The 23,275-nt window shown below is 38.3% G+C and overlaps 1 protein-coding gene across 1 annotated transcript in view; it reads right to left on the reverse strand.

The window, feature by feature from the left end:
- The window catches only part of SPEF2 (sperm flagellar 2), a 2,540,087-nt gene that overhangs the window by 437,647 nt on the left and 2,079,165 nt on the right, over positions 1 to 23,275 (reverse strand). The window contains exon 27 of the mRNA XM_044069998.1: positions 10,919 to 11,092. Coding sequence (XP_043925933.1) covers positions 10,919 to 11,092 — 174 coding nt within the window. The remainder of the gene's footprint in view (positions 1 to 10,918; positions 11,093 to 23,275) is intronic.

A 23,275-nucleotide genomic window follows, 5' to 3' on the forward strand; every position in this document is an offset into this window, starting at 1 on the left:
TTCTAGGCTTTATTGACAGGTTTTAACAACAGTTGTTACAGTTCTTTCCAGCAGTCTCACTTCTGTCATGTTTCAGTATTTCCACAGGGATATATTTCACACATGTGATTTCATCCTCTTCTGCAGCTATACTTTACATGCTGCTGCAGGTTGTGTACTATTTTCTTACAGGCAGGGCAGTTTTACTCAAAAATATATGTTGGACAGTGTCATGTTTAGTTTACACTTACAGGCTGGGAACTGTTGTAATCAGGCAATACTTGCATACACTTTCACACTGTTACTTGCAGATTTAATTCCTTCCTGGCTACACTGCACCCTTTTGCTGACTGTCATAAATTTATATATCTTTACAGTTACTAGTAGTGGATTACTGACCTGCCTGGTGGCGCAACCGCACCGGCCTATCGGCATAGGCTCTGCTGTTCACAGAACGGACACCTGCAGCTGTAATATAAATTAAGTAATATTGGAATACACATCTCCATAATTTCAGGTTGTTTAACTTTCTACATACATAATTAATTGTTACTTACTCAGTGGTGGGGCGTTGGGTGATTGCCGGGCCTCCTGGATCCAAAGGTTCAGTTGGTCCTGCTTGCGTCTCTTCAGGTCCGCATGGTGGTGACGGACCTGCTCACCTGTCCTTGGAATTCCTGTGGCACTGGTGAGTTCATGAGCCAACTGGTCCCACGCCTCAGCCCTGTACGCTCCCCAGAAGACCTGGCCCTGCATGAGTTTGGCCTCATGGTTGTGGACTAGGAGCCAGGCCATGTACCTGGACTCCTCAACACCCCACCTCTGCGCTCGAAAGCAACTACCCTCACCTACACCTGACATTCTGCCTGCAGGTCTGTTCTACAATCGTTTATGCTGTGTATTCCCACCTATGGGGCTTATATAGTCCGTTTTTCCCGCACATATCTGTGATTGGCCAGTTTGGAATTGTATCAACTTCAGTAAACCTGCATTGTCATGCTGTAGTTTGTATTCATTCCTATATATGAGCTATTATTGCATTTCTAGGTACTGCTGTCATGGCTTAGTGGTTCTGTACCTTGACTATGGTGTATAGTATCCTGGGTTCGAACCTGGCCACTGCTTTTTATTTTTCATGACTGTCTACGGCAGTTTGGATACGGCTTGCTCACCGTTGCCCGTCGGTTAGCTTGTTTGCGCGGTGCGCAGCTCCGCGCAAACGGGGTACGCTGGTTTAAGCCTCATTTGGCTATCGGCATGCATATTCCGCTCAGCTCAGTTAGGAGCACATATATTTAGCATGGTAAACCGCTGCTCAGCTACGGGCACTCAGTTTGCACCAGTTGGACCAATGCTTATCTACGGGCACATACACTCACTCTGTTGTACTGTAGCTCAGCTATGGGCACATCTGGCAGTTTATATTCATTTCTTAGCTCACATTTATTCAATATAAATGGGATATTTCATTGCATTTTACATATATTCTGGTTTTATCTGTACATATATGTGTCAGGGACTTGTTTCCTGCTAATTTTGCAAAAAAAAAAAATTTGTGTTGTGGGGGCTCGAACCATGAATGCCTGCTCTGCAGCTGGCATCTCTACCGCTACGCTATTGCTTCCTGGCTTATTTTGCATATTTAGTTCTTATATGCTTTCCCATTGACTGCTAACTGTAGCTGCGCTCACAGACGCATGCATATAAGCGCACTCACGGTTAAACATCTTTACAATTTAAAAAAATATGACATGTTCATTTATATTTCTTTTATATATGTTTATGGTCTGTAGGGGCATGTGTTGTGTTGTGTTTATTCACATTTCCGTGGACTCTGTTGTGGGTGTCTACTTTGGGCACTTTTAGGCTTCTGGGGGCGGGTCCGCTTGCAGGGCTCAGCCTACAGACACGCCCCCTACTGTCTTACACGGACCGTGTTAGACTTAGGTGTGATTCAGCATGCTCTCATGAATATGCAGAGCATGCTGACATCACTCCGTTTAACTGCAGCCTCCGTGTAAGAGTTATAACTCTTACACGGAGGCTTCGTGAATCCTGGGGAATATTTTGAACTTTGGAATCTTGACATGGAAATTTAAAGTAGAAAGATCCAGTACTGGGATCTATGATCCCACTGGTGTGGGCACCAGAAAAATCTTTGAATAACATTTTTTCTCAAGAAGACTGACCATCAATGGCTCTATATTACCTGGGAAAGCATGTTGTGCAGAATAGGAAAAAACAGAGAAATCTGCTGCCTTGGACAAGAAGGAAATACCCAGAAAAAGGGGGATTCCAACTCCAAAGAGAATCTTCTTGAATCACCCTTACAGTCCAACTGTTTGGAATTATCTTGTAAAATGGCAGTTGAAGTGTGAGGGAAATGGAGAGATTACCAGGGAGTGAGTGAGGGGAGGGGTGGTTAGGAACAGATGAATAGTCATGCTGATTGGGAAGACTGTCACTGAATTTTTGGAGCTTTTTCGTTTTTCTTAGGTGATCCTTTCCATCACTTTTTCCCTCCCTGAGTATTTGCTCCCTGCTGTTTACACTGTTGGAGAGGGTGGTTGAGGTTGGGTTAAAAATTGTTACTTGATTCAAAAAGAATGGTTGAAAAAGCTGTGTAGCTCCAAGTATCAGTTTTCCCTTTTCACCACACTTCTTAAGTACCTCTACCACTACAAGCCAAAATGAGTGGAAAACTTAAGGTCTCACTTCCTCAGCAAAACAAGTTTTCTCAAACGTGAACCAGAAAGAGATGCTCTGGAGGAAGATTCAGAAGCATAAGTATACTTTAGAATATGCTTTGTTACCTGAGAAACAGCTCTCAGGGTTGGGGTTGGTATAATGGTTAAGGTATTTGTTTCACAGACACAAAGTACAGAGTTTGGTTCTCCTGTTTGGATGTGAAATTGGCTAAACTTAAAATGACCCACAAAGGCACCCAGCCTATTGCTCATTTAAAAGACTTCTGCAGTGGCAGTTGCATTAAATACTGTTTCCTCTAGATTGTGTAACTAAATAGGTCCTGGGTGTTCTAGTCTGACAGTAGTAAATTTGTGTGGGATGTGTATAGAGTCAAGTAAATATGGCCTTACATACTGTTGGCCTCATTGAACTAGTAGTCTGAAGAAACTTAACAGGTGACACAGCTGACTTTGGTGCAGAAGACTGTAGGTTCTATTCCTATAATAGATACTTGGATTAATTTTCTTGCAGGGGGTGGCTTAACATAATAGCTAAGGTGTTCATCTTATAAACAAAATGTACAAGGTTTGATTCTGACCTCTGGTTATTAGCTAAGCTTAAAATAACCCTTCAGAGCAATTAACCTACCATTCACCTATGAATCTATTTACTGACTTTTTAACCTCAGAAGAAGAAGAAAGGTTAGCTAATTCCTTCTGCATATTTTCAGAAGACATACGCAAAAACTATAACATAGGTGATTGACAATTTAATACCTTTAAAATGAAAGCACTTAAAACATACATTTTCTCCACCAACTTATCCATTGTTTCTCCATCCATATCACTGGAATGGGGTTGGATGCAGTAACCTGTTTGGCAGCAGCAGATTTAGAAAGAGATATGACAGCTGAGTCTGCCTTGTGATTAGAAACCAGGTATGTATGGGACTGGGGTACCTTATATAATCCATCACACTTTTTGGCAACTAAAGGTTGTCTGTCTAGTAAACTGTTAACAATAAGAAAAAAAATATTCTAAAATAGCCTACACAGGCTCCCTATTGAAATGTTGGCATTCAAAATGCCACATGATTAAAAGCCAAAAAAAAGAAAAGCCAGACAAGAGTGAATCTCGAAAATTGCTCTTCCCCTGAACCCCCCTCCCAAACTCTGAGATCACCATACATCAGAAAAGAGGGAATATTATGAGAAATGGCATCTCAGACTTGATATATATAAGTCCAATCTTTTGGCCATTTCAGTCTCTGTATTTCAGGACTCGCTGTATCAGGTCTTGCCATTTAAAAGGGTTATCTGGAAGTAGCCATAGTTATCAGTAATTATATTAAATCACAATACACTTTCTGGGTCTTAGCAGCTTTGTTCTGTTCTCTTGAAAAACCTCACTCAGATAAGATTTCTGAAAAGCAAATTTTTTCAATAGGGCTCTCTGCAGGATTGATTTCTTTAGAATCTGAAAGCTCAGATTGAGAATACTCAGATGCATACTTCTCTCCTTATAAGGTTTTACTTTCTGACTGAAAATTTCTGTCATATTGAAAAGGACATATTTTTCACTTCCTGCTTGAGGACTGACTGGAAGAAGAACAAATAGTCAGCAGTTCCTTAGTAAAAGCCAATAAATCACACAGGTTGACAGTTTTTCTCAATAAACACAATGTTCCTCAGTCTATCAGACCCCTTAGGCACACTGGTCTTAGCTTCCATATCCCCCTCCCAGCCAAGTAAAGACCCTTCACCTGCCTGTTCCCCTGTCAGTGACAAATGTGTTTCTCTCCTGACCCACAATGGACTTTCCAACAGTCAGGATACGGCTATCCCACTGTCTTGTGGCAGCAACTGTTGCACACCAAGTGGACCGGGGGAAAAGATGGGTGATCTAAGAAGCAATGATCAGCCACAGTAGAGATGGCTGCCAGCCACACAAATGAGCCACAATTACCCTGCAAGACTTTTCTGAAAGTTTCTTCTTTTTTGCCCTGGGGAAGGTGATACTGAGAAGACTGACTGTTGTTCCACTGGTAAGCCAAGAAGGAAGAAGCAAAATTGGGTAGCATAGCCTACAAGAGTCTCGTTAACTCTATAACTGAGGCTTATAATGTATCCAGAGGTGAGTTAACAGTACCTCACGAGCACAATATATCTTCCCAACACTAAACAGCAATTTAAGAAAGGATCTTAGTTATAAAATAAAACTTTTCCTCACAAAAAGCTCGGTTAGGCACTGAGAGCATGTACCATTCAATAAACATGTCCAGTGCTACAGTTTGTTTCTGAAAGCGTGCACATCCATGCGCACACGTACATACACACACACACACACACACACACACACACACACACACACACACACACACACACACACACACACACATTCAAATTTTTAACCCAAGTTTTCCGCAAAATGTATAAAATTATAAGGAATGCTTTCCTTAAATGGGACTTAGCTGCCCTACAGCAAACTGACAAGTGCCCGCTTTAGAAGCAAAAAATCTCTGAAGCATTTGGTGCTTCTCTTGCCTTTATAACGAGCAAATTTTGTGTACTCAAAGCTATCGAAAGCTGACTGGTTCAGGTAGGGTAAACCCACAGAGCACATGCCACTGTAACAGTGATTCATTGCGAACATCAGTCTTAATCATGCACTTAGGGATTTAATCTTGCTGGGATAAAAGGTCAGGTCCAGTTAACCAGGATGGCACCTTCCTCTGCTTGTACTGTCTCCAGTAATGCTGCAGGAAAGTATGTGTGTGAAAGAACTTATCATAACAGTAGATGTGTGAATAGGTCACTGTTGCAGTAATGCTAACAGATGAGATGTATCGTGTAAAGATACCATACATCCAGCCAGTCTACCAAAGCTTAGGCACACCTTCAGCTCGCAGTGTACATCTGACCTTAGACCTATGCATGAGACTACGTGATGGTACTTAAGGGATGTACAGTCATAAAAATCTTCAGAGTCATAGTAACTCCTTGGCAATAGGAATGTGGTAGTAGGCTTCCTTTAGATCTAATTTTACCACAACACCTGCAGTTGTAATCAAAGGCACAAGATTCTGCAGGGATAACATCTTGAACTTGGGAATCTTGACTTACTCAAGGAGAAAACTGAGACTGATAGGCTAACAGGATAGACTCAAGTAAGCAAAATAAGTAGGAAAAGGAAATCCACCTTGATCTAGGGTAAAGAAAGAATAAGGGGAATAATAGGAGGTGCATATACTGCAACAATGATCTATTAGAACATCTACTGTTACTGTAAAATTTTATGTAACTGTACTATGTTCATCACTAAATCACTGCTGTGGTAATGATAACAGATGGCATGATTCCCAGAACTCTTATATAGACTGGGGTGGATTTGGAGACATACCTGCAGTTCAGTAACCCCTGAAATATGGTTCTGTCAAAATCCTGTTCTGGCTCTAGAAAATGCATCTGTTTTATAATATTTGGTAAAAGCATGTAAGGAAGAGCAGATAGCTGCCTCGGAAAATAATCTGGAGCCAAGATCCTTGAAAAAAGCACCAAAGGAACCAATAGCTATTGTATAACATGTTTTACTGTGATCCTGTAAGGATTTGCAATGAAAGGAATGACAAAAATAAATGGTAATGGAACTCCATCTAGATATGGCCTGTTTAAAGACTGGAAAGCCCTGCTTTTTTCGATCCAAAGGAAATAAACAACTGATCAGATTTTCTAATGCTTTTTATCCTTGTTGAATTAGAATCTTACATGTCTGTGTACATCCAATAAATGAAGAATCATTTCTCTTTTATTTTGAGGACTGGGAAAATACAAGGAGGAGGAATGGTGGATTCATAGAAATTTTACTCACCACTTTAACCTTAAAAGCATGGTTAGTCCTGAGGACCACCATGTCTCTTTGAAAGACCAGAACAGGGGGATATATGTAAGGGCTTATAATTTAGAAACCCTTTTTGCAGAGTTTGAGGCACTAAGTAGTACTAATTTCCAAGTACAGAATTTAATATATAGAGGAAATAGGTTCAGGGGGTGACTGCTAAATTTATAAGGACATAATTTTGGCCCCACAGAGGAAGAACAGATTTTCTGGGTGATCTAATGTGTAGGACATCTTTTAAGAACAGTTTGATCTCAAACCACGAAGAAAAAGGTTGATCAATTGGTAGGCAGGCTGAAATAACTGAAGAAATGTACCTTAACAGAGGTGCATGCCAAACCTGAGCTGAGAAACTCACACAAATACTAGAAGATGAAAGGAATCCTTACTTGATAATGATATGGTTCTCTTTTGTGGCAGCGTGTAGAAAATTTCTTCCATTTTGAAATACAACATTTTTTGTTAAAAATGTTCTAGCTTCCTGTGTTACCTGTAACACATTCTCAGAATAAAGGTGCCTGAAAGGAATTAGAAGTCTATCATCCGGACTGAGAGGTTCAGTGTATTTATGCCTGGATGAGTTAGAGAGCCCTTCTGATGTGTGAACAAGTCCATCCTGCAAGTAACATGTGACGATTGCCTTTGGCTAGATGGAAACGAAGGGAAAGGCAATGTTGTCTTGGCCAAAGGAGGGGGGAGGGTCATTAAAAGTATTTTTGGATTGTCTTTCTAAATCTACAGAAGGATCTTTATGATGAGATAAAAGGGGGAACAATACAGGAATTTCTCTTTCCTTGGAAAGGAGAAGTTGTCTATTCTTCAGGCTTCATTTCAAGGAGCACTGTAGCAAAACAGTATGAGATGATCATTACGAGTATAGGCAAAGAGATCTATCTATTCATAAACAACCCCTCCACTATATCCTGCTAACATTGCTTCCACCCAGCACACAATACAATTACTGTTCTGTTATCATTCACTGACTACAAACAAATACAGGGATTTAGGCAAGCTTGTTTCTCCCTATTCCTAGACTTGTCCAAAGCCTTATATACAATTTATCACTCTAAAGTCATGTACAAAATGTCTCAACTTGGACTATCCCCTTCTTTATTACAGTGGTGTGATAGCTACTTAACTTACAATTTTCAAGATGTAAAATGGTAAAATACCCTCTCTCCATGCCTGCATGTCTTCACTGGTGTACCCCAAGGCTCTTTTCTTGGTCCCCTATTCTTTATTATCTTTAACAATGACCTTTATATGTCTGCAGGTCCAGCTTTTCTTACACAATATGCTGATGATTCCACACTTCTATGTGGATGTAATAACCTGTCTCAACTCTTCCATATTACACAAGAAGCTTTTTGGCTCCATAATGTCAAATTACTACTCAACCCTACAAAAAAAAAAAAAAAAAGTTTCTACAATTTTTCCACAAATTGCACATGCCTGACAAAGTGAATTTCAAAATATTTTCCCCAAATAAAACTGAAATTGAAGTAGTCCCCCATACAAAAATTCTTGGAGTGGTTATAGTTGATAATCTTACATTTAACCTGTATGCCAACTGGGGTTGGCATAATGTTTAAAGTGTTTACCTCACAGGCACAAGATACAGGGTTTGAGTGTCACCTATGGGGAAATTGGCTAGGCTTAAAATGAGCTGCAAGGGCAGCTAGCCTAGTACTTACCTGCAAAACCTATAAAAGAGGTTCTTGCCAATCCAGTGATGGTGATACCAGTACAGTATGCTGGATGTGTTAGATTCAAACCCCAGATCAGAGACAATGTCATCCCTTCACTTCTATGATTCAAGCAGTCTTTAGAAGAGAGCTATGTATGTGTTATTGTAAGATGGATTGCCAACTGGCTCACAAACCAGTCACACACTATCAAAGTGGGTGACTGCACATCAACTAGTAGACCTGTCACCAGCATTGTGCCCCAAGGGTCAGTGCTGGGCCCCTAATGTTTGGTATGAACTTTTCAGAAGTTCAGGCCAAAATTAAGGGGCTATGGCTGACCAAGTTTCTGGACAACTGCAAACTGGGTGCAATTACTGAATCCCCAAATTATGTCAGTATACTTCAGAAGGGTGTTATGCAGACCAACAACTGGTGTCTTAGTCACGGTCTCAAACTGAATGCAAAGAAATGCATCATTATTCTATTTGGGAAAAAACAATGCCCCTTTACACTATCAAATTAATAAACAATGAAGTGGTAAGAGATCTGGGATCACAAGTAGACTGTGACCTTAATTTTGACCACCATGTGTTTACTGTAGTAAGGAAGGCTTTCTATGTAGCACACTTGATTAGCAAAGGCATCACCTCTAGAGCAAAGGAGGTTATAACCCCTATATACTCATCACTAATCAGGCACATAATTAAGTATAATGCCCCTTTCGGCATGTGCCGTACAAAGCACCTGCAGCAATTGGAGAGACCTCAGAGGTTTCTAACTAAGAAGATTAAGGAACAGCAGCACATGCTTTACACAGACCTACTAATGTCCCTGTCACTATATTCAGTATTGTATTGACTTCTTAGGGGAAACTTATGCCTGGCTTACAGAGCAATCTATGATCCAAACCTAATTAATTTGCTGTGCATTTCAAAATCAAGCAAGACTGGAGTTACCCGTTCCTGGGACCTAAATATGGCCTGCAACATGAATAGGACAGGCTGGAGGAACAGACTTGTCTCACAGCGACTGCCATGCCTTTGGAATATGCTGCAAATTCATGTGAAGCAGAGCACCTTTATGACACTGTTCAAAGGAACCTGGACGAGTGGATGGGGCACCATAAATTCTTACTGGGGATAGCTCCCACAACCCTCCTGGACATGGGCAGTCATTAATAAATACAATCCTGGGCATTGACTAGAGTATCTATGGTATTACATTGGGATGAAACAGCTAGGCTTGAAATGGTTGAGTAACCTCCTATGATCCTATGATAAAAAAATAACATAAAAAAGGCTTGTCAAAAATAAGGAATGGTCTGCAGCTATAAAAACTTCCTTAGCAACACCACCAAAACCACTTTTACCACTACCTACATTCTCCAATTTCTCTTATATGGTGCACCCATACTTACTAACCTTCAGACTGCAGTTAAACATAAGCTGGAGGCATGCTACAATACCACATCAACCATTGTACTGCCCTTAAGGCATAGACTTGGCTTGTACTGCCTCAATACTTGATTACATACAGCTTATCTCCACATGCCATTATTCACAAAGCCTACAGCTGCTCTGATTTTGTCCTATTCTCCATTCCTATCACCTAACAGACCACTTCAATCTAATGAAGAACAGCTTCTCAGCATATATAAACACTACAAATCCTCTGTCCAAAGTGTCTGCATACTCACTTGCTAAAAAATGGAATTATATCCTTCTACAAATTAGACCTACCTCTAACATCTCCATCATCATTTACTAAAAGAATACCTAAATAAGACTTGGCTCTGCTCCTGCACTACCTCAAAGTGACATAGTCCCCCTTACCCAGCATACTTCTTACTTATCCCTTCTCTCTGAACATAGTCAATCTGATTCTTAAATAAAGGACAAATATAATTCCGCTCAGGTTATTTTATTTAACCATCTCTTTTCCAAAGTACGTGCTCAATGTGTGTGATTTATGAACTGTAACTTGTGAATTATTTAACTATCACATTGTTTTTTTTTCTCAGCTTGTTATCTCTGTCATATTTGTCCTTTGTATGCATAAGTGCACCCTGTATGAGCTGAAGTTGTGAATTTTCTACTTAGTTAATATGTTGTTCTTCTGCATTAGGTTTTGTAATAACTTTGTTATTTAACTGTAACTATATTACACCTGTGTGGAACTTTTTTTCCCCTCGGCTTCCCCTGAAAATTGGATATTATCCCAGTTGGACTTTCTCAGTAAACAAATGTCAAATAAATAAAAATAAGCAGAGCTGTCCCTTGTGAAGGTAGCTGGATCCTTTTGTATGGCTGAATGAGATTCAGATGGAGTCTTGCTTTATGTACTGGTAGAAAGAAAGTTCTGAGTATTTTCATTCCTGTACATCCCTTAAGTACTAGCATGTAGTCTCATGCATAGGTCTAAGGTCGGATGTACAGCGTGAGAGGAAGGTGTGCCTAAGATTGCCCTGACATAAAGTATCTTTGTCAGGATAAGTCCCATCTGTTAGCACTACTGCAACACTGATCTAATGATGAACATCATGCAGTCTGACAGCCTGAATGGTAAGACTTCAGTCCACAAACAAATTAAGCACTTCGATGTGAAGCTGTGAAGCTACATTTTGCAATAAATAGCTATGCCCAAAACATATACATTACAGTAAAAATTTACCTTGAGTAAGTTTGAGGCTTGATTTTTTCGATGAACTTCTGTTCCAGAAGCAATACTAAGTGCTCTGTAAAAACCTTTTGCTGGATCGGGATGAGCAGCAAAGTATAACAACATCTGAATATATTCAAGTTGTGCTGGTGTTTTTTGGAAATCAGCAAACAAATTGAAGAAAAACTGCAGAAGAAAATGGTCACACAGTTACTTAGAAAATATCTCCCTTCACATCTCATCTTTTAGAACAAAGAAAATATTAAATTTTTTGCTCATGATTAAAGTGTTTCTTGGACCCACTGCCTCTAAAGAAAGGCATACACCTGTCACTATTCTCCAAAACAGAAAAGCCTATTCAGGAAAAATCTTAAATGCTTTGCACTTCTACATATACCATGGCAATGCAAGCTCACTAGTGGAATATCAATCTGTAACAGTGACGTCTCTTTTTGGAGAACATGGTGCAAGTGAGCAGCTTATAAAATATTTCTTTTCCTAGAAATTAAGCAATGGTATGAATATTCCATGGCTAGACTGAGAAAAGAACATTTACAACACACTGGAGTTATAGCAGGATCTCTTGATCTTTTGAGGGAGGAGAGGTATGCATGGAAGTGTCAATATTCCTTTCATGTTACCACAGATGGCACTCCATGGAAGAAAAGAGTTGCTATGGAAAAATATTATGTTTCATGTCTATTCTTCACAAAATGCATGTTAACTTGTAGTTCCTTCACAAATGAGTTAAATAAAATGTTTATAATATGTTTATGTCAATGGAAAACTGAAAACCATATGTATGATTATGCAAGGTATAGTTTCCTATGAATAGTCGCTTTATATTTCAAGTGCCTTGCAACTGCATTCTCTTTATTATCACATTATAGTGTACTAACAGAAAATTGAAGACCAAGTAAGTATTCCTACCCATTCCTCCCTGTATCACATTTGAAATGGTGTAGTGGTTTTTGTTGACTTACTAGTATCCAGGATCTACAATGTAGGTCTTAACAGAGAAAATGGGAACAAAGTTAAGAAGGCAGGATCAAATTTCTGCAAAGGGAACATCTGCATATTTTGTGTACCATAATTATGGAAAGTAAAGTTGTAAGTATTTTAATGAGTGGTTTCAGCTTACTGAAAATTGCCCTGGTGAAGTATTTCCATTAAATGCAACTTATGATAAGGATAAATTACGGAATTTGAGGGGTATTTTGGAAGAAAAGAAAAACAAAATAACTGGGGAACAATGGGCAGTATTTTATTCTTGGTATACTGAAGCTCTTACCAGGAAAAAGAAATCAGCATTAAGGGGATTACATAATACTAATAAGAAGTTGCTACAACAGATAAAAGAGGTTAGGAAGGCATTGCAAACAGTAAACAGCAATCCCTTTATCTTGTCTTAGCAGGTTTTGGAAGAAACTGGGGATGGCCAAAAAACAGAGACTTCAGAGTAGGATGATAATCCTCCAGTAACCACTGCACCCCCACCCCCATGTGCACCAGTACGGGTGTGTCCTGTACAAGATTCTGCTGTTTCTCAGACCAGTGAATTTCAGTCAACTGTCCAATGGACACCAGGTCAGCATGGTACTGTTATATCTCAACCTAATTCCCCTGTTTAATCTTCATCTTCAGAACAGGCATCTGCAGCCGGGAAGGTTTCCTTTTCTTCTTCTTCTTCTTTTCTCATTTTCAGCAGGATCACTAGTATTTGACACTCCTGTGGCTAACTACAAACTCTCACATTATAGGGTAGGACAAGAGGTCATTGCCTCTGGACAGGATCTTTTGACAACACTCAGAGAAATATTGGGGACTAATAGAGAGCTTGTTCATTGTCCTTGGACCCCTGCGTAGTTGGATACTATGTCTAAAAGCTTTCCAAATATTAGAGAAGACCCATTAAGATTTAAGGACAAATTAAAAAACATAATAGAATTTTACATCCCTACTTTGACAGATTTAAACCAGCTGATTTGGGTAGTCACTTCAGACGAAATAAGACAACAGTTGCTTGAAAGGCATAAATAACAGATTTTACTCTCACAGGGAATATACTTATAGACAAAAGGACAGGGTTGTTAAATAAAATTACAGAAGCATGTCAAGTTAGGACAGATTGGTCTAAGATACAGGTATGTAAGCAAAATAAAGGGAAGCCCCTGCAGATTATTTGAGCTGTCTTAAAGCAGTGTTTGCTCAACATTCAAGAATACCAGATCTAGAAGTACAAGCTAAGCCAGCTATTGCAGCTGTTTTTGCACAGGGTCTGCAAGCCCCTGTACAAAATCTAATAAAGCAAGTGCTTATAGAGTGGCAAGGAAAGGACTTGGAGTCATTATTAAGTGTTGCAAATCACTGTACAGAATATCAGGAAAAAAGAGAAAGGATACTGAGGATAAGCTGTTAACTTTGTAAATAAGGCAGTTAGAAGCCCTAAGGGGATGTAGCACAGGCAGGGGAAGGGAGACATGAGTTGCTACGGGGGTTTAGTAAGAGTGCTGGTAGAGGGGAACAAGGTGCAGCTGGTTGGCAGCAATGAGCTGGTGGTGCTCCTCCTGTCTCATCTGATGGATCTTGCTTCAATTGTGGTGAAGCAGGAGATAAGAGAGGAGAATGCCCACACAACTGAATGCAGACAGTCCAAGATACCAGGACTGAATGGCAACCAAATTATAATAAAAATGCATTCCTCTACCACCTCCTCAAATTGGAAAGAGTCAGTAATCACTATACTGACTATGTCAGAATAATGAAATAGAAATAAATCTTGGTCCTGTGCTGCAAATAGATCAAAAGGGACCCTATGTTAGCGTAGAAATAAACTCAAGGAAAATTATTTTCCTGGTGGATACTAGAGCCATTTGGTCTCTATTAAATGTTACTTCAGATGGTCAGACACCAGTCTCAAAATATAAAGTAAAAGCAGATGGATTAACAAATACGTCTGTTACATATCCTGTTTCAGAGCCTAAACCTATTTCTTTAGGACCTATCGAGGAAAGGCATTTTTCCCTTTTGAGTACTACAGCACTGGCGAACTTGCTAGGAAGAGACTTGCTATGCAGACTGGGCTGTACTATTTACTGTACACCAGAAGGGGTGTATATGGATGTTCCAACACAATCAGAGGGGGACCTATAAGCAGTCTTAGCACAAGCTGAGGAACAGCCTGTTGAAGGTATACAGACATGTAAGAACTGTTGCAGCAAGCACCTGTTAACTTATGGGTAAACATGCTAATGAAATAGGTATATTAAAATCTGCAGAACTAGTAAAATAAAACTGGATCCATGTAAACATCTCCCTAGCGTTCTGCAGTATCCACTGAAACCAGAGGCAGAATAGGGAATCAAACCTGTAATTCAATTTTTAATACAACAGGGAATAATAGTACCAGCTAAAAGACTTTGCAATACTCCTATTCCCCCTGTAAAGAAGCCAGGGAAGGATACTTACAGGCTTGTGCAAGATTTGAAGGCTGTAAACAATACAATATTACCAACTTTTCCTGTGGTTCCAAATCCAGCAACAATACTGAGTTGCATACCACCTGCAGCAAAATGCTTTTCTGTGGCAAATCTGTGTTCAGCATTTTTTTCTATACTTATCCACCCTGAAAGTCAGTTTCTGTTTGCCTTTACTTATAAGAGACATCAGTATACATGGACACTACTGTTAGAGTGTGCTCAACAATATACTAAGGTTGAAAATAATTTTGCTGCAATTATGCAACATAAATAAGGTATAAGATAAAGCTTGCTTAAATGTAGAAACAGAGTTTAGTAATATGTAATCAGCATCCATACTAAATTACCATGGCTTGGAAAAGGAATCTGCTGAATGGACATTTTTCCCTTACAGACTTAAAAACAGGATGTATGCAAGAGCAAAAATACAAAATCTGCTTTTAAAGAATGGACATTTTTCCCTTATAGACTTAAAAAACAGGATGTATGCAAGAGCAAAAAATGCAAAATCTGCTTTTAAAGAATGGACAATGACACTGTGGCAATGTGTTTCCTCAAAAATATGTTTTTCTGCATGGAAAACAGGATATGGCACAAGAACAGACGTTCTTATACAAAGATCTAAATAAAATACAGGATGTTCACACTGTCAGAACAATGTGTTTCTTCAAAATATGTTTTTCTGCATGGAAAACAGGATATGCTTATCAGCATTGGCACAAGAACAGATGTTTTTATACACAGATCCAAATAGAATACAGAACAATGTCTTTCCTCAAAAATATGTTTTTTTGCATGAACAACAGGACACTGTTACAGGATATTCACACTGTCAGAAAAGCTGGTCTCTTACAAGACATTGTTAAACAAGGAAGCTTAGTATTGTTTCTACAGGATAAGCAATTCTCCAAAATAGAATACCAAGGACTAAAACTGTATATAAAGAGCTGTATAAATCCAGTTATGTTAGAGGTATGGTAGGGACTCATGTGTCCCAAGGTAAATGTTATATCTCTCACATCATCTGCACTATATGAGAAGTAAAGTTGGAACAGTACTTTTAAGCTGCAACGTTTGTCCAGTTTGATTTATTATAAAAGTTATTGGTTACTGCTCTTAAAGACAAGTGCTGCAAAGTATATTCTCTCATCAGTGTATATTCTGCAAGTTTCTGTATGCAACAGACTGTGAATGCAAATATAACCAGACTTTGAATTTTAGCAGAATCCAGCCAGCAAGACTGAGTGTCTTAAGAACACTTCAAATCCCACAGTAAGCAAGCAGCAGTAAGCAGAGTAAGCGCCATAAAATTTTTCAATGGTGACCCTGACGTGAGATCAATGTAATTTTTTCAATGGCAAGCTAGCCTGCATTTGAACCTACAATCTGCATTCAAACACAGGAGTGATGGTAAGCCCTGCAGAGGGTCACTTCAGTTAAATTGCAGTAACTAACATTTGTACATATGTGTAAATCCTAAACAGAAGTATTCCAGTTTATGCAGCTTGCAGTAGTACAGTTTTTTAGACGTCTACATTCGGAGTGAGACTGAAGTTCCAGTCGCAGTGCCATAACTTCGCTAAGAAAAGGGGAATATCCACTAGCACAGCAGTCCACTGCCTGTTGTGCTTTCCCAGCTTCTCGAGTGACTTTGAAAAATTTTCAGCCATCTGCAACAACAGCCTGATCACCTGTTTTCTTGCTCACTGGTAAGACTTTTTCTCGTCACATTTTTTTTAGTATGGATGCTATCAGGCAGAATTCTAGCAAATGTAAGCCAAGTTTTACTCAATGTAGCAGAACAACCAGATAAAATATGGAGTAAATTGCAATGTTGGTATACACAACACATTAGTAAGTGTAAAACCTTGTTAGGGCAAGTTGACATACCAGCATTATGTAAGTGGATTGTAACATTTGATTGGTATTTGCAACAAAAAAATGAAGTATATCATAGTAAATGTTTATTGTGTGATTCAAAGGAAACTGCATTTTGTGTAATATGCCATAAACAAGTATTGCATGATATTGCTAAAAACTAGACTGTGCAGACAGATCTGTTCATGATAAAGAATTAATTAAGGATACACAGTTTTCATTATATCCAGATGTAAAGCAGTTATGTCCTGTCAGTACATTAATTTCTGAATTACAACAACAATCAAATCTGTTATTGACAGAGTCCCTGTAGATCTTGTAACTCCCTTTAAAAATTATGTACAAGCATGGAATGATGCCACGGCTACACATACAGATGAGGACAGAAACAAAGCTTATGATACATTGACAGAAGACTTTAATAAGTTTTTAAAAGAGAAACAAAATGAATTTAAAATGTTCAAAACTGACATCCAAGATCTCTGTCAAAAGTGCATAGGAGCTCTGCAGTCAACAGAGGAATCCAATAACAGGTATCATATATCCCTTAAACACTTACAGGTAGAAATGACAGACCTTAAACAGCATCTGAAGGAAAAGGAAGAAGAATTAGATGAATTAATAGAGACTAACCTCCAAAATACTATTTTGATATCCCAGCTTAAAGAAGAGTTAAAAAACACAAAACCAGTCCAAATTATAGGACAGGGACAGGGAACCACTACAGATTTATATACACAGTCTAGATTATTACAGAGTTTACCACAGTGGAATGATAAAAAAGGCATATTTTATAACATGCTTACATTTGAAGAATGGGTGGCATATACAGCAGGATCTGATATATGGACAGATGCATTACTTAGATGTTTCTGGATTTTCATTCCCAAATGTTTTAAAACTTTCATACAATTAAAGCAAGATGATTATCAGTTGAACACTAAAGTAGGACGTATGACAGCCGTTTTAATGGCATTTATACAAGGGCAGCCTCTCACAGCCAAATTATTAGATAATTTTAAAATTACTATCACAGATAAATTAATGGAACAAAGTGATCATTTTAGACTTGCATTTCAAATCATATATAAAAACAGACAGAGACATGGGAAAAAGAGACATACAAAACAGTTAATACATTGCTTCTTAGAACAAGTCAAAGGGTTCCAGGGATATTAAATGTATCTATGAAGAAAATTCTGATACCCTCACTGATTTGGTACAAAAACTAATGAGGGGACGGACAATGGCCGATGATGGCACTTTATACTCACACCATATCTTTGCATGTGAAGATAATAGTGAGCCATTTGAAGTAATTGGTGAAGTCAAAAACAGGGGAAGGCAAAGATGGTGTGACCAACCACCAGCAGAAAGAGCTGTGTCAGCACCACCAGCTCCTGCCTCTATGCTTGTAGTACCAGGATCAAGCACAGGTAATGAGCAAAAGGCACCAATATGCTTCTTTTGTAAAAAAATAGGACACGTTAAGCAAAATTGTGATCATTACAAAGCCTGGCGCAAAAAGAAGGAAGAACAGGGAGTGTTTCCAAAAAGAGAGCAAACAAATTTACAAGAAAAGTCAGAAAAGCAGGATCATGTACAAAAACCTTACAATATTAGTAAAAACAGTTATAAGAGCCATCAATATACAGGAAAAGGAAAAGTATGCCCGGTAGATTTTCAAACAGTTTCACCTGTAAATCCGAAACATTTGATAGAACAGGCAGAAGGAATAGCTAGGCAACAGTTAAAAAAGAGATTGAAAAACCTAAATATGTAGATCATTCAGACACAGAAGAAGATGACAAACAAAAACATGAGGTGTGTCATATTGCATTTGATAATAAAGGAGATGATGAGTGGATTTCCTTACAATAGGGATGTGCCCCCCCTACTCTGGTATCTTTCCTGACTACCTTTAAAAAGGGTCGAGATGGACGACCACTGATTGATATTTGGGTAGAGGGGTCACTGTGGAAAAATGTCTTAATAGACACAGGAGCAGCAGTATCTGTCACAAACAGACAGTTACCAGTAAATCCTATAAAAGGTTTGCATTTCAGCATTTAATGGCACAGGATGCTATGCAGTGAGTAGCCAAAATGTGGACATAAAGTTTAGTCAAGAGGGACAAATATGGAAGGGTGCATTTTAATGCATCCATCTTGCACAAATACCATTATTGGTATGGACATTCTAGGACCTTTAGGCATAGTAATTGATTTACCTAATGAAATTCTGTGGATGGGAGACAAACAACAAAGAGAGGAAGAGCAAAATACAGGTTGCTATGCAATCTCTCTACCTGACAAACCTGAAAAACCTACAGGCTATACAAATACAGACAGTGAGGATGTATGGAAGCATTTACAACAGCAATTCCCAAATCTAAGGTCCAAGGGTCCCAGTGATTGTGGGAAACTAGAAAGCCCAGTAGGAATAGGAAGTGATCAGGACTATATACCACCTTTTCAAAAACAATATCCTATTCCTAGGGCAGCAATAGAACATATGGAAAAATGTATTACAGAATGGGAAAGAGAAGGGATTATACAAAAAGGCAACAGTCCTACAAATTCACCAATCTGGCCAGTTAAGAAAAAAGATGGTAGTTATCGTCTTGTTATTGATTTACGAAAGGTTAATCAATATACCACTCCTAGAGCACACTTGATTCCAGGAGTCCCAGAGTTGGCTGCACATATTAAGCCACAAAGTAAGTGGTTTACAGTAATAGATTTAGCAAATGGCTTTTTTGCAGTGCCACTCAGGAAAAAAGATTGGCCAAGATTTGCCTTTACATTTAAAACCAGCAATATGTTATGACAAGGTTACCACAAGGGTTTCAAAACAGTCCAGTTATTTTTCATCAGACAGTAGGATCCATTCTACAACATTTGGAAAAGGATGATTCAGTAATACATTACATTGATGATATTTTAATTCAGTCAGAAACAGTAGAGGAGCATGTACGGCTTCTTAAGACAGTTTTTCATACTCTACAGCAAGCAGGGTTTAAGGTTAAAAGTGAAAAAATTCAGTTTATGACACAAAACGTTAAGTTTCTAGGTACTATTATAAAACCAACAGGAAGATCTCCTTGCCCTGTACGTGTACAAGGCATTTTACAAATGGAAAAGCCACTGACTATAGCAGACTTACATAAATTCATGGGAATCATGAATTACAATAGGGAATTTATACAGGATTATGCAGCCGTGGCTGCTCCCCTATACAAAATGTTACATGAACAAAAGAACTCCACCTTTTTAGAGTGGGGATCTCATGAAGAGGAGGCATTTTCACAGATAAAATAAAACTAGCACAAGCTACAGAACTAATAGCGCCCACTCCAAGGTTACCATTTGTGTTACAAGCAGCAGCAGGAAAAAAACACTGTCTGTGGTACTACTACAGGAATGGCCACATGGTAGTGACAACAGAATGGAAAAAACATTACGCCCAGTCACTTTCTTTAGCAGAAAGATGACTCCAGTGGAATTGGGTTACCATCCATGTATACAGCAGTTATTAGCCATTTACTGGGGTATTAAACAAACTGAATATTTGACCGTATTTTCCAGCATTATAGTACAAACACCACATCAAGCTGTAAAAGCTTTGATAGACAGTTTTGAAATGAATAAAATTACAGATGGTATTAGTCAGGCAGTCTTTGCAAAATGGATGGCACTTTTTGAATGAAAACTGTTACTATACAGACAGGGGATAAATACCATTTGTCAAACCATATGGGATATGAAGGAAAACAGCATAACTGTTTAGAAAAGATAATGTTACCTGAGGTGCAATTTTTAGCATCTGATTTTGATCACTTTAAGCCATCCATCTTTGTGGATGGAGCACGATATTGGGACCAAGGCAGATACTGGACAGGATTTGCCATAGTTCCAGAGAATCCACAACTGGGTTCTCCTGAAATAATCAAGTTACCAGGGCATATGTCAGCTCAAAGAGCTGAACTGGAGGCAGTATTGTATGTGCTAAAGTATTACAATCCTATTAACATTTTTTCAGATAGTGCTTATGTTAGTAAATTCTTTAAGACTACATATGGAAACATGGGTAAGACGAGGATTTGTGGATAGTGTAGGTAAACCATTACGGCATGCTGAAGTATTAAAAGACATATATAAAGTTATAACAATGTCAAAACAACAAGGACAGTATAGCATCTTAAAAGTAAAAGCACATCAAAAGCCAACCAGTGAAACTTACAGATTAAATGTGTTAGCTGATACCTTGGCCAAACAAGCAGCACAAAATGGAAAAGAACTTCCAGAATATGAGTATGCCAATGTAGAAGTTAGTGTCTTAAAAGAGCTAGATAAAGAGTCAATAGAGAAAGACCTTGTAAATATACAAAACAACAGGGCTTAAAAGAAGAAACCGATCAGTGCAGATTGGCAGGTATACCACCAAAGGAGTACTATGCATACACAACCTCCAAAGGGTTACAGTTGCCATATGTACCATTTCAGTTGGCACGCCAGTTGGTCAAGTTAAATCACCAAATACTGGGCCATATAGGAACTGATAAGTTATGGGCAGTTGTAAAAGAAAAGTATTGGAACCCAAATTTAAAAAAGGTCTGCAAACTGATTATAGAAGAATGTTTAATCTGTCTTCAGGTAAATGCTAAAAGCAAAAGGCCTCAGTTACATTGAGTACAGCCAGCGGATGGGCCATGGTATGCAGTTCAAATAGATTATGCAGGTCCATTACCAACAACAAAGGGAGGTTACAGATATCTACTAGTAGTAGTGGACGTCTTTTCAAAATGGGTAGAAGCAATTCCTACCAAAACCATGACAGCAAAGGCAACAGCAGAAGCCTTATGGAAAAATATTTTCTGTCATTGGGGATGGCCACGGGTTATAGAGTCAGACAATGGCCCACAGTTTGTTAGTGATCTCATTAAACAAATGTGTAATTTGTTAGGCATACAGCAAAGGTTTCATGTACCATACCATCCACAATCTAATGGCATTGTAGAACGTATGAATCGGACGTTAAAGAGCGTCTAAAAAAGGCATGCTTGGAAAAGGGCAATACATGGGTACATCATCTGCCTGGTATTTTAATGGGTATTCGAGCAACACCAAACAGCAAAACAGGTATTTCCCCATATGAAATAATGACAGGCCGCAAAATGCCCATACAATTACCATTTGATCCAGATTTACCTAATGGTAGGCATATGCTAGAAATTAGCAAACATCAGGAATGGCTAAAACAACTTACTAGTATATGTGACTATAATGCAAGGGAGCAAGCGTTCCATCTATGGAAAAAGGTGCCAATAATACCAGCTGAAGAAAACCTTCCCTGTGGAACCAAAGTATTGGTAAAAACATTCCAAATGGAAGGACCATGGGCTAGCAATTGGCAAGGCCCTTTTGAAGTAGTGGAACAAATTGGACCATTAGTGTACAAAATCAAAGGAAAAAAGAAAAACAGAACAATGTTGGTACATAAAGATCAACTAAGAATGATAAAAAATAGTGAACAATGTAAATCTGATTAAATGTATTCTTTTGTAGGTTTCCAACAGAGAAAACCCTAATGAAATTGACATGGTTTAAAGTGCATCCTTTTGGAAATCCAGTTTCGGATGACCAAAGGCAAAATGATTCAACAATGGAATTTCTATTTAAAGGATGTTTTTTTAAATTGATAATAGCTATCATACTAACTATTATTGTATTGCTTAGTATTAAATTATACTTACAACCTGTTAATTAAACTGTAAAGTAACATAAGAGAGAGAGTAAAAAAATGTGGAAAAATGAACAAGACTGGTCACCATCTTTTAACACTTTCTTAGCAAGACAATGTTGGTATGCAAAAAGCATGAATGTTTCTAATTGTTGGGTATGTAGTTTAATACCAAAAATAACAGGGGTAATGCCTCTAATACCTATTCCACTAAATTCTCTTAGTAGTTGGAGAGTATTAATAAATGAAACAGGAGATCAAGTTATAAATGTACAATTACGTAAAGCAAGAGTACAGTTATCTGCTATAGTACAGGGGATCACATGTTTTCAACAAAATGGAACTGTTCCAGTGGGTAATAGCAATTGTATTCAAACAATTGAAATGATAAATTTTCACAACCACATACCAGTACGTGGAGTATTTTCTCATGGTTTTCCTATTTTAATACCAATTAAGGGTCAGTTAATATTAAGTGACACAGCAATATTTCATTTTTCACAAAATGACAAAAATGACTGTAAAACTAATATTACATGTTGGAGAAGTAAAACAGATAAAAACTTTACAGTTGTACATGATAAAACTCCTACTATGGGGCAAGTAAATGGCAGTCTGGTAAATAGCAGTGTTGCTCTATCAGATGGGTTATATTACATCTGTGGTAAATATGCTTATAAATGTCTACCAAAGGGATGGGATGGCACCTGTTATATAGGATTGGTGGTACCAGCAATGCATCATGTAAAAGAGTTACCAAAAGGAAACATTAGGAATACAAAAAAGAAAAGGGATATATTACCTGTAATTGAAAGTCCAGAAAATCCAGTAGACACCTTAGATACATCACATATATATCATCAAAATCTTGATTATATTAAATTAAAAGATATGGATTTAGGAGATGATGTAATCTCTGGAGCAGGTATTTTCCTTGGTGCGGGCTGCAAAAGCCATCTGGGAACTGAGAAAACTATCTAAACTAGTTGAGGTATTGGCAAATGCCACTTTCAATGCAGTCCTTGACATTACTGTCGAAATGACAGCAATACGAACTATGGTTTTGCAAAATCGAATGGCATTAGATTACATATTAGCATCACAAGGGGTACATGTGCTTTAATAGGAGAACAATGTTGTACATTTATTCCAGACAAAACAGAATCTGTAAAAGCACATTTAGAAGTGATTGCACAAGTGTCTCAACATACTAGAAAAACTGGAATGATGACTGGAGTGAATGGTTTAGTAATCTATTTACAGGATGGAC

The sequence above is a fragment of the Protopterus annectens genome, chromosome 1.part0 (assembly GCF_019279795.1).
Source record: "Protopterus annectens isolate FY-2018-M chromosome 1.part0, PAN1.0, whole genome shotgun sequence".
Classification (NCBI taxonomy): domain Eukaryota; kingdom Metazoa; phylum Chordata; order Ceratodontiformes; family Protopteridae; genus Protopterus; species Protopterus annectens.